This window comes from Hyla sarda, chromosome 5, assembly GCF_029499605.1.
Source record: "Hyla sarda isolate aHylSar1 chromosome 5, aHylSar1.hap1, whole genome shotgun sequence".
In the NCBI taxonomy this organism is placed as follows: domain Eukaryota; kingdom Metazoa; phylum Chordata; class Amphibia; order Anura; family Hylidae; genus Hyla; species Hyla sarda.
In genome coordinates, this window is record NC_079193.1 from 323,365,565 (window position 1) to 323,378,750 (window position 13,186).

A 13,186-nucleotide genomic window follows, 5' to 3' on the forward strand; every position below is an offset into this window, starting at 1 on the left:
TCCTGGGTATAAATAAATCATGGGAGAGATCTCTGTACTGCCCACTGATATCTTTATACATAGTTACAAGATCTCCCCTATGCCTTCTTTTTTCTAAACTAAATAACCCCAATTCTGATAATCTTTCTGGGTACTGAAGTCCTTCCATTCCTTCCTATTACTCTGGTTGCCCGTCTTTGAACCCTTTCCAGCTCCACTATATCTTTCTTATACACTGGTGCCCAGTACTGTACACAATATTCTACGTGTGGTCTGACTAGTGATTTGTATAGTGGTAGAATGATTTCCTTGTCGTGGGCACCTATGCCCCTATTGATGCACCCCATTATTTTATTTGCCTTGGCAGCAGCTGCTCGACACTGGTCACTACAGCTAAGTTTACTATTAACTGAGACCCCTAAGTCCATTTCCACGTCAGTCATCCCAAGTGTTCTCCCATTTAATACATAATCCCAGCCTGGATTTTTCTTCCCCATGTGCATTACCTTACATTTATCAGTGTTGAACCTCATCTGCCACTTCTCAGCCCAAACCCCCAAACTATCCAGATCCATTTGTAACAGTGCACTGTCCTCTATAGTGTTTACCGCTTTACAGAGTTTAGTATCATCTGCAAAGATTGATACTTAACTATTCAACCCCTCTACAAGGTCATTAATAAATATATTAAATAGAACAGGACCCAAGACTGACCCCTGTGGTACCCCACTAGTAACAGTCACCCAATCAGAATAAGTACCATTAATAACCACCCTCTGTTTCCCATCATTGAGCCAGTTACTTACCCACTTACACACATTCTCCCCCAGCCCGAGCATTCTCATTTTATGCACCAATCTTTTATGTGGCACCGTATCAAATACTTTGGAAAAATCCAGATATACGACATCCAGCGATTGCCCCTGGTCCAGTCTGGAGCTCACTTCCTCATAAAAGATGATCAGGTTAGTTTTACAGGACCGATTCCTCATAAAGCCATGCTGACATGGTGTCATACATTTATTTTTATCAATATACTCCAAAATAGCATCTCTTTGAAAACCCTAAAACAATTTACATACAACGGAGGTTAAACTAACAGGCCTGTAATTCCCGGGGTCACCTTTTGTCCCCTTTTTAAATATTGGCACCACATTTGCCATGTGCCAGTCGTGGGGAACAGTCCCTGAATATTAAAAATAGAGTCCCTGAATATTAAAAATAGGGGTCTGTCTATTACAATACTTAACTCCTTTAGAACTCGGGGGTGAATGCCATCTGGACCTGATGATTTGTCTATTTAGATTATTAGATTTTTTTTTAAATGAAAGTGTAAAATGAAGCTGACTTACAGATGAGTTCCAGAGGAATCAAGCTTTTTTCTGCAAAAGAAGTAGCTACTGCTCTAGTAGAGTGAGTTTTAACAAATACAGGGGGCACCAGACCCTGAGAAACATGAGACTCCCGAATAGCTTCCTTGATCCAGTGACTAATAGTTGGTTTGGAAGCCTTGTGTCCCTTCCAGGCACTAGAAAGAAGGATAAGAAGATTTTCATCCTTACGGGATTCCTTGGATCGATCCAGGTAAATCCTGTGACATCTCCATAGGTCAAGGGTACGACGGTCTTTCACATCTTCCGAGGAGGGGAACGGAGCTAACACAGGAAGAGAAATTACCTGGTTGATGTTAGTAAAGGTTGGCACTTTGGGAATAAAAGTAGGCAAAAACATAAGAAGAACTGAGGAACTGAATATAAGGCTCAAAGGCAGACAAGGCTTGGAGTTCTCCGACTCATTTTGCAGAAGTGATTGTGAACAAAAAGGTAACTTTGGGAGTAAGGAATTTTAAATACACCTCCTCTAAAGGCTTAAAGGGGGGAGATGATGACCCCCTGAGCACGACTGATAAATCCCATGCACGGATAGGTCGAATGATTGTAGGTTTAATTCTAGAGGCTCCCTTTAGTTAACTTCTGATTAGGGGGTCTTAAGAAAGAGACTTATTGAGGAAAGCCAAGATAGCAGATACTTGCACTCTTAGGGTGGAAGGAGATCATCCCTTGCCTAATCCATCTTGCACAAATTACAGAAGAGCAGGAGTGGTAGGATTCTTCGGAAATAGTTGGCGAAAAAATGGATGAGAAAATGTCCTATTTTCTATCTGATCTGGAGTGCGACAAAGTTCTCAAGACCAACCCCGACAGCCCTTTTACAATTGGAAGGAACCAATCAACCTCCAGGCTGTTAGGTTGAACATCAGAATGTTGGAGCAGCTGTGAGTGTCCCCTGAGTCTATTTCTTGCTCTGAGTTGGGTGAACCAAGCTCTTTTGGGCCAATATGGAATAATGGAATACTATGGAATAATCAAAGAGGCTTGGTCCTACCTGACTTTCATCAATACCCTCGGAATCAAGGAAATAGGAAGGAAGATGTAGGCCAGCCTGAACCTCCATGGGATTGACAGAGCATCTACCGCCAAGGGATTGTCCTCCCTGTAAAGGGAATAGAATCTCTCCACCTTGGCTTTGAACCTCGTTGCCATGAGATCGATCTCTGGCATGCCCCACCTGAGCGTGATCTCACTGAAGATGTCCGGATGGAGAGACCACTCTCCAGTTGGAAGGCCTCTGCTCAGGCGGTCTGCAATTACATTGTGAGTACCCCGGATATGAATGGCCGATAGGTGGGTGAGGTTCAACTCTGCCCAATCCAGAATTACACCTATCTCTCTCAGGAGACTTTGTGACCTTGTGCCTTCCTGTTTTTTCGATTTATAGAACAGTCGTTATGCTGTCTGACTGAACTCTCACTGCTTTGCCCGGAATATAAGGGGCAAAGTGAATCAGGGCCAATCTGAAAGCCCAAATGTCTTGGAGATTCGAAGATAATGTCTTCTCCTGGGGAGACCAAGTGGACTGTAGGGGACGTTGGTGCCATAAAGCCCAAGCTACCACTTCCGTGGTTGCAGACATTAGTCCAAACATTTTCATTAGATAGCTGAGAGTTACCCGCTTGGGAACTAAGAGAGACCGGGCTGTGTCCTGAACCCATAGCTTTCTTTTGGGAGTTTGAATGACTGAATGTGTTGGGACGGAATTGCTTGAGAGGAGGCTTTGAGAATCCAGTCATCTAGGTAAGGGACTATACACAGTCCCCGAAGAGGCCGGTAGTCAGGGCGCCGAGGACTTTCCGCCCTTGGAACCCCTGGAGCATCTAGCACCCCTTTGTCTTTGGGACCCCCCAATCTTTCTGGGTTTTGGTTTGGGAGCCTGACCTGGCTCCATACCTTTTGCCTCTCTTTCCTATCAGACAGCCCCTCCATTATGCAGTCGAGTTCGGACCCAAAGAGAACGCCAGGCTCATAAGCCATAGCACACAGAGTGTGTTTAGAAGGGGTATCAGACCTCCAAGGTTTAAGCCACCAGAGGCGACGACCCGCAGAAGAAAGGGCCATGGATTTCGAAGCAAGCTTTAGCTGCTGAGGGGTGGCATCGCAGAGGAAATCTATAGTCAAACTAGCCATTTTACAAGAGGCCAAAATGTCAACCCTAGAGTCATCTTGGTCAAGGTCGGACTGAATCTGAGAAAATCTATTTCTCAGAAATGTTGCCACCTGAGAAGAGGCTATCACCACAGGAGCGGACACTGAGGCGGTAGAATAAGAGTGCCTAAAAGCGCAATCGGCCTTACGGTCCATGGGATCCTGAAGGCTAGAGCCATAATCAGAGGGAACCATGGTCCGCTTGGAAAATTTCGAGATGGCCAAATCCACCTTTGGAATAGGTCCCAAGGAAGAAACTTGGTCTTCCTGTAAGGGAAACATGCTCTTAAAGCATTTAGTAAGAACAGGACCTTTATCCGTCTTTTTACACTCAGTCTTCATTAAAGACAAGAGGGAATAATTTGCTTTAAAAGCCCTTGCACCTTAGAGGCAGATGTGGAGGCTTTGCCTCCGTCGACATCATGGTCCCCTGACCTGATAGACCTAAGCAGCCGCTGAGTTTTCTCAGGAAAGAATAGAAATTGAAATTTGTCTTCCTCTTCAGAGGATGAGGATTGAGAGTCTTCACAGGCTGCTTCCCCAGACACCTCCATGGGCTTCAGTGGCGAAGATGGTCTTGCATGCTTAGAGGTCACCAATTGTTTTAGTTCATCAATGGAGGCTCCCATCGTGTTCATGTTGGAGGACACGAAATCTTTGACCCAGATGACCATATCTTGAATGGTTGGCTCCTGCTGGGCCTGAGTTCTGGCACGGCAAGAAGGACAGCGAGAGAACTGATAAGTGCCCTATAACAGTGCCTGGCAGTCATGGCAATTTAAATGCTTCCTTTTAGAGGCGGACTTTTTTGTGGGTGCCTCACGGGAACCGTCAGCAGATGACATGCTCTGAAAGATAAGAGCAGTTTTAAATATATGGGAAGGGGAGAATAGGAAAAAATATTAACCCAAGAAAAGAGATAAGCTTTACCACAAGGAAAGCAAATGAACGGCAACAAACGTCGCTAGAATAAACAGCAGAAAGCTACAGTATAGCAGAAGGATAAGCTGTATAGCAAATTCCAAGGAAAGTAGCACTTGGCAAAAAGACAAAGCACTACCGCTCTAGGAGACACACAGGTTGGACTAAGCAGCCTTAACCCCTCAAGGACCAAGCCCATTTTCACCTATAGGACCAGAGCGTTTTTTGGACATCTGACCACTGTCACTTTAAGCATTAATGCATTAATAACTCTGGGATGCTTTTAGTTTTCATTATGATTCTGAGATTGTTTATTTTTTTCTGTGACATATTCTACTTTATGTTAGTGGTAAATTTTTGTCAATACTTGCATCATTTCTTGGTGAAAAATTCCCAAATATGATGAAAAAATTGGAAATTTTGCATTTTTCTAACTTTTAAGCTCTCTGCTTGTAAGGAAAATAGACATTCCAATAAATTATATATTGATTCACATATATAATATGTCTGCTTTATGTTGGTATCATAAAGTTGACATGTTTTTACATTTGGAAGACATCAGAGGTGTTACGCCTAGCGCTCCGGGTCCCCGCTCCTCCCCGGAGCGCTTACGACGTCTCTCTCTCCGCAGCGCCCCGGTCGGTCCTGCTGACCGGGAGCGCTGCACTGTCATGGCCGTCGGGGATGCGATTCGCACAGCGGGACGCGCCCGCTCGCGAATCGCATCCCAGGTCACTTACCCGTCCCGGTCCCCTGCTGTCATGTGCTGGCGCGCGCGGCTCCGCTCTCTAGGGCGCGCGCGCGCCAGCTCCCTGAGACTTAAAGGGCCAGTGCACCAATGATTGGTGCCTGGCCCAATTAGCTTAATTGGCTTCCACCTGCTCCCAGACTATATCTGATCACTGCCCCTGCACTCCCCTGCCGGATCTTGTTGCCTTTGAGCCTAGTGAAAGCGTTACTGTGTTTGTCCATACTGTGTACTTGACCTCCTGCTATTGCCTTATTGACTACGATTCTTGCTGCCTGCCCCGACCTTCTGCTACGTCCGACCTTGCTTTTGTCTACTCCCTTGTACCGCGCCTATCTTCAGCAGTCTGAGAGGTTGAGCCGTTGCTAGTGGATACGACCTGGTCACTACCGCCGCAGCAAGACCATCCCGCTTTGCGGCGGGCTCTGGTGAACACCAGTAGTGACTTAGAACCGGTCCACTAGCACGGTCCACGCCAATCCCTCTCTGGCACAGAGGATCCACCTCCTGCCAGCCGGCATCGTGACAAGAGGGCTTCAAAGTTCAGCAGCAATTTTCAAATTTTTCACAAAATTTTCTAATTCTGAATTTTTCAGGGACCAGTTCATTTTTTAAATGGATTTGAAGGGCCTTTATATTATAAATACCCCATAAATTACCAAATTATAGAAACTGCACCCCTTAAAGTATTCAAAATGACATTCAGAAAGTTTTTTAACCCTTTAGGTGTTTCACAGGAAAAGCAGCAAAGTAAAGGAGAACATTCAAAATCTTCATTTTTTACACTCGAATGTTCTTGTAGACCCAGTTTTTGATTTTTTAAAAGGGGTAATAGGAGAAAAAGCCCCCCAAAATTTGTAACCCAATTTCTCTCGAGTAAGGAAATACCTCATGTGTATGTGAAGTGTTCGGCGGGCGCAGTAGAGGGATCAGAAGGGAAGGAGTGACACTGGGATTTTGGCGAGTGAATTTTGCTCAAATGGTTTTTGGGGGCATGTTGCATTTATGAAGCCCCTATTGTGCCAGAACAGCACAAAAAACAAAAAACACATGTCATACTATTTTGGAATCTACACCCCACAAGGCACGTAAAAAGGGGTCCAGTGAGCCCTTCCCAAATTTTTACAAAGGGTAATGGGTGAAATTGCCCCTCAAAATTTGTAACCCCATCTCTTCTGAGTATGGAAATACCCCATGTTAGGACATAAAATGCTCTGCGGGCGAACTACAATGCTCAGAAGAGAAGGAGTCACATTTGTCTTTTGGAAAGCAAATTTTGCTGAAATGGTTTTTGGGGCATGTCGCATTTAGGAAGCCCGTATGGTGCCAGAACAGCAGGGGGAAAAAAAGCACATGGCCTACTATTTTGGAAACTACACCCCTCAAGGAACGTAACAAGGGGTACATTGAGCCTTAACACCCCACAGGTGTTTGCCGGATGTTTAAATGAGAAAAAAAAATTTTTCACTTAAATGCAGTTTTTTCCCCAAATTTAACATTTTTTACGAGAGGTAATAGGAGAAAATGCCCTCAAAATTTGTAACCGCATTTCTTCTGAGTATGGAAATACCCCATGTGTGGACGTCAAGTGCTATGCTGGCGAACTACAATGCTCAGAAGAGGCGAAGCACCATTGAGCTTTTGGAGATGGAATTTGTTTGGAATGGAAGTCAGGGGCCATTTCCGAAACTAAACCCCACCCAATGCTCAGAAGAGGCGAAGCACCATTGAGCTTTTGGAGATGGAATTTGTTTGGAATGGAAGTCAGGGGCCATTTCCGAAACTAAACCCCACCCACAGAATTTAGTAAGGGGTGCAGTGAGCATTTACGCCTCACTGACGTTTGACAGCTCTTTGGAACATTGTTCCAAAAATCTGTCAGACACCTGGGGGGTGTAAATGCTCACTGTACCCCTTATTACATTACATGAGGGGTGTAGTTTCCAAAATGGGGTCACATGTGGGGGGGTCCATTGTTCTGGCACTACGGGGGCTTTGTAAACACACATGGCCTTAAATTCTGGACAGATTTTCTCTCAAAAAGCCTAATGATGCTCCTCCTCTTCTGAGCATTGTAGTGCATCCACAGAGCACTTTACATCCACATATGGGGTATGTTCTTACTCACAATTTTTACAAATTTTGGGGGGCTTTTTTTCCTATTTTTCCTTTTGAAAATGAAAAATATAGGGCAACACTAGCATTTTAGGGCTCCAGAGTGAGAGAGCGCCATGCCAGGACTAAATTAGGGATTGCATAGGGGTGGACATAGGGGTATTCTACGCCAGTGATTCCCAAACAGGGTGCTTCCAGCTGTAGCTAAACTCCTTGCATGCCTGGACAATCAGAGGCTGTCCGGAAATGCTGGGAGTTGTTGTTTTGCAACAGATGGATGCTCCATTTTGGAAACACTGCCGTACGATACATTTTCATTTTTACTGGGGGGGGGACAGTGTAAGGGGGTGTATATGTGGTGTTTTACCCTATATTACGTGTTAGTGTAGTGTTTTTAGAGTACATTCGCACTGGCGGGGGTTTACGGTAAGTTTCTCGCTAGGAGTTTGCGCTGCGGCGGAAAATTTGCCGCAGCTCAAACTTGAAGCAGGAAACTCACTGTAAACCCGCCTGTGTGAATTCACATGGGGGGTGGGAGGGGGGTTCAAACCTCCAGCTGTTACAAAACTAAAACTTCAAGCATGCACTGACAGACCGTGCATGCTGGGAGTTGTACTTTTGCAACATCTGGAGGCACACTGGTTGGAAAACCTTCAGTTAGTTTCTGTTACCTAACTCAGTATTTTCGAACCAGTGTGCCTCCAGCTGTTGCAAAACTACAACTCCCAGCATTTATTGATCGCAGAAGGGCATGCTGGGAGATGTAGTTATGCAACAGCTGGAGTTATGCAACAGCTGCACAGTGATCTCCAAACTGTGGCCCTCCAGATGTTGCAAAACTACGAATCCCAGTATACTCTAACAGCAAACTGCTGTGTGGGCATGCTGGGAGTTGTAGTTTTGCAAGATCTAGACGGTCACAGTTTAGAGACCACTGCACAATGATCTCCAATCTGTAGCCCTCCAGCTGCTGCAAAACTGCAAATCCCAGCATGCCCAAACAGCAAACAGCTGTCTGGGCATGCTGGGAGTTGTAGTTTTGCAACATATGGAGGGCTACAGTTTAGAGACCACTGTATAGTGGTCACAAAACTGTAGCCCTCCAGATGTTGCTAGGCAACTACTCACCGGCTTCCGTAGGATCGTCGCACCAGGGGACCGCACCTAGGAGCTGCATCACCATCCTCTGCCGCCCGCCGCTGATCGCTGAAGGTAAGTGGACCTCCAGCGCCGATTAAGGTCAGTTCCCCCGTTCTGCCCGTACTACTGTGGGTGGGCAGAACGGGGGAACCGAACTTCCGAAATCTTCAGAAAGCTGAGGGGAGAAGCAGAAGCAATTTTACACGGGGCACAAGATTGTACCTCACACCGGCAACAACTATCACCCCAGAATTTGGAGCCCTAAATATCACCCTATGCTTTGACAAATGATATGTTAACTGCAGCCCAGGGATGATAGCAGGAGGGACATTCATGTTCATCGTTCTTTTCCCAGGTGAAACTGCAAATCTACAAACTCCATTTCAAGACTCCACCACTAATGTGGGATTCATGGCTCTTGCTCTCTATTCTGCTCTTTATTCCTATTCTGGATGGGATACGCTGAATTTTGTTACAGAAGAAATGAAGAATCCAGAAAGGTTTTTGTTTTTTGTTGTTTTGTTCTAAAGAATGAAAATAAGTTGTATTTTATGTATTGTTTTACTATGTTTTTAACATTTCATACTAGTGACATAAGATAACATGATCACTTGCATTGGGATTCACAATGTAGTCTTCCTTTTATCTCATGCATATACACACACAAATTCTGTTTAAAGACTATTTTATAGGAAGCCAAATGGTCTACCAGTATGAGTGTTTTAAGAAGGTGAAGAACCTGCATGGTCTAGAGTAGAGATGAGCGAATCGAATATTAGATTCGCAATGAATGCGAATATTGCCGTGATTCTATTGCGCAAAACGCTTCATTAAACTCTATTTACTGCAGTTCAGGCCCCAGGGCATCTAAAATGGTGGATCCACATGTGAGGACATGAGGCAAGGAACTCTAGGAAGGCGGGAACAACGGTAGGTGGGATGACCCTGAATCACATGCAGGATGCAGCCTATCAGCAGCCAGCCACCCCTGTGATGTCACAACCCTATATAATCGGCAGCCATCTTGCGGTCAGTCACTTCATCCTTTCACTGCAGAGAGATAGGACTGTCAGTGCATTGTATGTTACATAGAAAAGCTTTTTCTAGCAGCGTTTCACCTCGTAGTAACGTCAGCGTTCTGGTGGACAGAGAGCAGTGCGTTTTTCAATGAAATTTTTTTTTACTGCAGCCATTGACCTCCCAGTCACTTTCTACAGCATTGTATTACAGAGAGATGTGTGTTGCCTCATACATTTCAACAAGCTGTCTCAACTTCATAAACCTTAGCAGAGGAGGCAGGAAGAATTTTTCAGCGCAACTCTGTGTCTTTGTTCCACAACAAATGGTCTGCTGGTTGTACTAGTCTGTAGATGGTATATTACCCAGCAGTCCATTCCTAATAATGTTTGAGAGAGTGAAATTTTGAGTTTAGTACACAGCGACTGTGTGCTGCAGCACTGTTGTGTACTGCTGGTGTTGTGCAAAAATATGTTTTTTCAGTGTACTGTAGTGCATTTTCTGCTCTCATAAGTGCATACCACATAGGTACATCTGAGTAGTGTACTATTTTGTACCTGTTCATCTGTCAAGGGCCTAGATACTCTTGTAAAACTCACGTTTCAGAAGACAGGAACACAGGTGGATGTGGATCCGCTGGACCTGTGTGGCAGATGACTCAGACAGTACCAGGGAGCGGAGTCTAAGGTGCCTCTGGTTTTCACAGAGCCTGCCGCAAAGTGGGAGGGACTTGCTGCGGCAGGAGGCACCCAAGTCGCTACTCCTGACATGGCACGACCACACAGGCGGCTGAGGAATTGCGAGGCACAGGAGGGATAAGGCAGCTCATAGTCTGGGTATCAGAAGGTCAAGGCAGGCAGCACAGTAGCATAGTCAAGAAGTAGCAGGAGTTTAATAGGCAGGCGGCAGAGGAGCAAGGTCAAAGTCACAAAGCAAGTGATCAGATACACGGCAAAGCAATACTGAGGAACGCTTTCTCTAGGCACAAGGCAACAAAGATCTGGCAGGGGAGTGAAGAGGGTGGAGGAATTTAAAAATGAGCCACAGGTGAATTATACTAATGAGCGTACTGGCCCTTTAAATCTTAAAGCTCCGGTGCGCGCGCCCTAGGGGACGGGGACATGCACGCCGGAGCCGAGAGGCAGCAGAAATACCCGGAGAATAACAGACTGGAGCTCGCATGCGGGCACGTTCCGCGATGCGAGTCCCAGCCCCGTCGGCAGCAGCAGGTAAGGGGACCATGCACTCACGGCCAGCGGCTGTGGCCGGAGCACATAACGTAACAGTACCCCCCCCCCCCCCCATTTGGTCTCCCCCTCCTTTTACGAGAGAGGAAACTCCTGAGAAGGTCACGGTCCAGGATAATCTCCTCAGGCTCCCAAGATCTCTCCTCAGGACCGTAACCCTCCCAGTCGACAATAAAAATTGTTTACCTCTCACAGTTTTTGTCGCAAGAATCTGTTTTACTTTGCAGATGTCAGAAGAGCTGGAGACAGGTGTGGGGACAAGATTCTTCTGAGAGAACTGGGTTATGACAAGAGGCTTGAGGAGAGAGACGTGGAAGGAATTGGGAATACGTAACGTAGCAGGTAGACAGAGTTTGTGGGAGACAGGATTGATTTTTTATAGAATCTGGAAGGGACCAAGGTAGCGGGGACCGAGCTTGTAACGAGGGATCTTGAAGTGGATGTACTTGGATGAAAGGCACACCATGTCACCAGGAGAGAAGGAAGGAGGAGGTCTTCTACTTTTATCCGCTTGCGCCTTCATGTGTGAAGAAGCCAGGGATAAGAACTGTCGGGTCTGTTGCCAGATGGTGGAGAAGTTATGGACCAGCTCATCAACAGCAGGCACACCGGAGGAGACTAGGAGAGGAAAAGGAGAACGGAGATGGAGTCCGTAGACAACAAAACATGGGGACGGCCTTGTGGAAGACCATGTAAACAAAAGACATGTAACAAGAAGTACTTTGCCAGCTGCAGGGCAGAAGAAAGACCAGGTAGAGGGATGAAATGAGCCATCTTGGAAAACCGATCTACAACGACCCAGATGACAGGGTTATTATGAGATGGTGGAAAATCGGTGATGAAATCCATGGCGATATAGGCCTAGGGAGTCTCTGGAATGGGTAAAGACTGTAAGAGTCCTGCCGGTCTCTGTCGAGGAGTTTTGTCATGGGCACATGTTTCACAGGACCGAACAAAATCAGAAACATCACGTTCAAGATGGGGCCACCAGTAGTGCCGGGAAATAAGAAGTAGAGTCTTGCGTATTCCAGGATGTCCTGCTGTCATGGAAGAATGAGCTCATTTCAGGACCTTGCGTCTAAGTCTGGCTGGCACAAAGGATTTTCCCGGAGGAACTGGCAGAATCTCGGCAGGAGCGGCAGGAATCAAACAGTCAGGAGGAATAATATGCCTAGGCGTGGATTCCAAACCAATGACGTCAGAGGACCTGGAGAGAGCATCAGCCCTGATGTTCTTGTCTGCTGGACGGAAGTGAATGAAGTTGAACCTAGAAAAGAACAGTGACCATCTTGCCTGGCAGGGGTTCAAACGCTGAGCAGACTGAAGGTATAGAAGATTCTTATGGTCGGAGTAGATGCTGACCGGATGAGAAGAACCTTCCAATACATGTCGCCATTCCTCCAAAGCTAGCTTGATAGCGAGGAGTTCACAATCTCCAAAAGGTCTTGGAGAAGAACCCACAAGTTACAATCTTGCCCTTGGCATTTTTCTGAGTGAGAATGGCACCCGCTCCAATAGATGAGGCATCAACCTCCAAAGCAAAGGGCCTCTCCGGATCAGGTCCTGTAAGCACGGGAGGAGGCCAAGATTTAGGATTAGATGCCTTCTTAGTGAGAGCCACAATAGGAGCAACCAAGGATGAAAAATGTGGGCTAAACTGAAGATAATAGTTAGAGAATCCCAGAAAGCGTTGAATAGCACATAGGCCCGAAGGACGAGGCCAATCCAATACTGTTGACAACTTATCTGGATCGATCTGCAAGCCCTGATGAGAGACAATGTAGGCAAGAAACAGAAGACTAGATTTCTCGAACAGGCATTTCTCCAGTTTAGCGAAGAGATGATTCTTCCATAGTCGCTGAAGAACCAGACGAACATAAGAACAATGCTCCTCTAGGTTGGAAGAGAAGATCAGGATGTCATCCAGGTATACGACAGCACAAGTGTAGAGAAGATCACGGAAGATATCATTGACAAACTCTTGAAAAATGGCTGGAACATTGCAGAGACCAAAAAGCATTACAAGATACTCAAAATGTCCGTCACGAGTATTGAAGACCGTTTTCCATTCATCTCCCTTGCAGATCGATTGAGGTTATACGCACCGCGTAAGTCCAACTTGGAGAAGACCATGTAGACGGTCAAAAAATTCTGAGATAAGAGGTAGAGGGTAACGGTTCTTGACCGTGATTTTGTTAAGTCCCCTGTAGTCAATACATGGAGGGAGTGAGCCATCCTTCTTCCCTACAAAGAAGAAACCTCCTCCAGCAGGATAAGAGGACTTACGGATAAATCCATTTTGGAGATTCTCCTGGATATACTCAGCCATGGCTTTGGTCTCAGGAACTGATAGAGGGTATATCCTTCCACGAGGAGAGGTACCAGGCAGAAGATCAATAGGGCAGTTGTAAGGACAATGTGGAGGCAGAGACTCAGCCTGTTTCTTGCAGAAAACTTGGTAATCTTGGTAAGGTGGC

At 45.9% G+C, this 13,186-nt stretch overlaps 1 protein-coding gene across 3 annotated transcripts in view; it reads left to right on the plus strand.

Moving 5' to 3' along the window:
• LOC130274230 (Y+L amino acid transporter 2-like) overlaps positions 1 to 13,186 on the plus strand; it is a 76,746-nt gene that overhangs the window by 18,566 nt on the left and 44,994 nt on the right. For all 3 annotated transcript variants that reach the window (XM_056522303.1, XM_056522304.1, XM_056522305.1), the window contains exon 4: positions 8,801 to 8,945. In XM_056522303.1, coding sequence (XP_056378278.1) covers positions 8,801 to 8,945 — 145 coding nt within the window. The remainder of the gene's footprint in view (positions 1 to 8,800; positions 8,946 to 13,186) is intronic.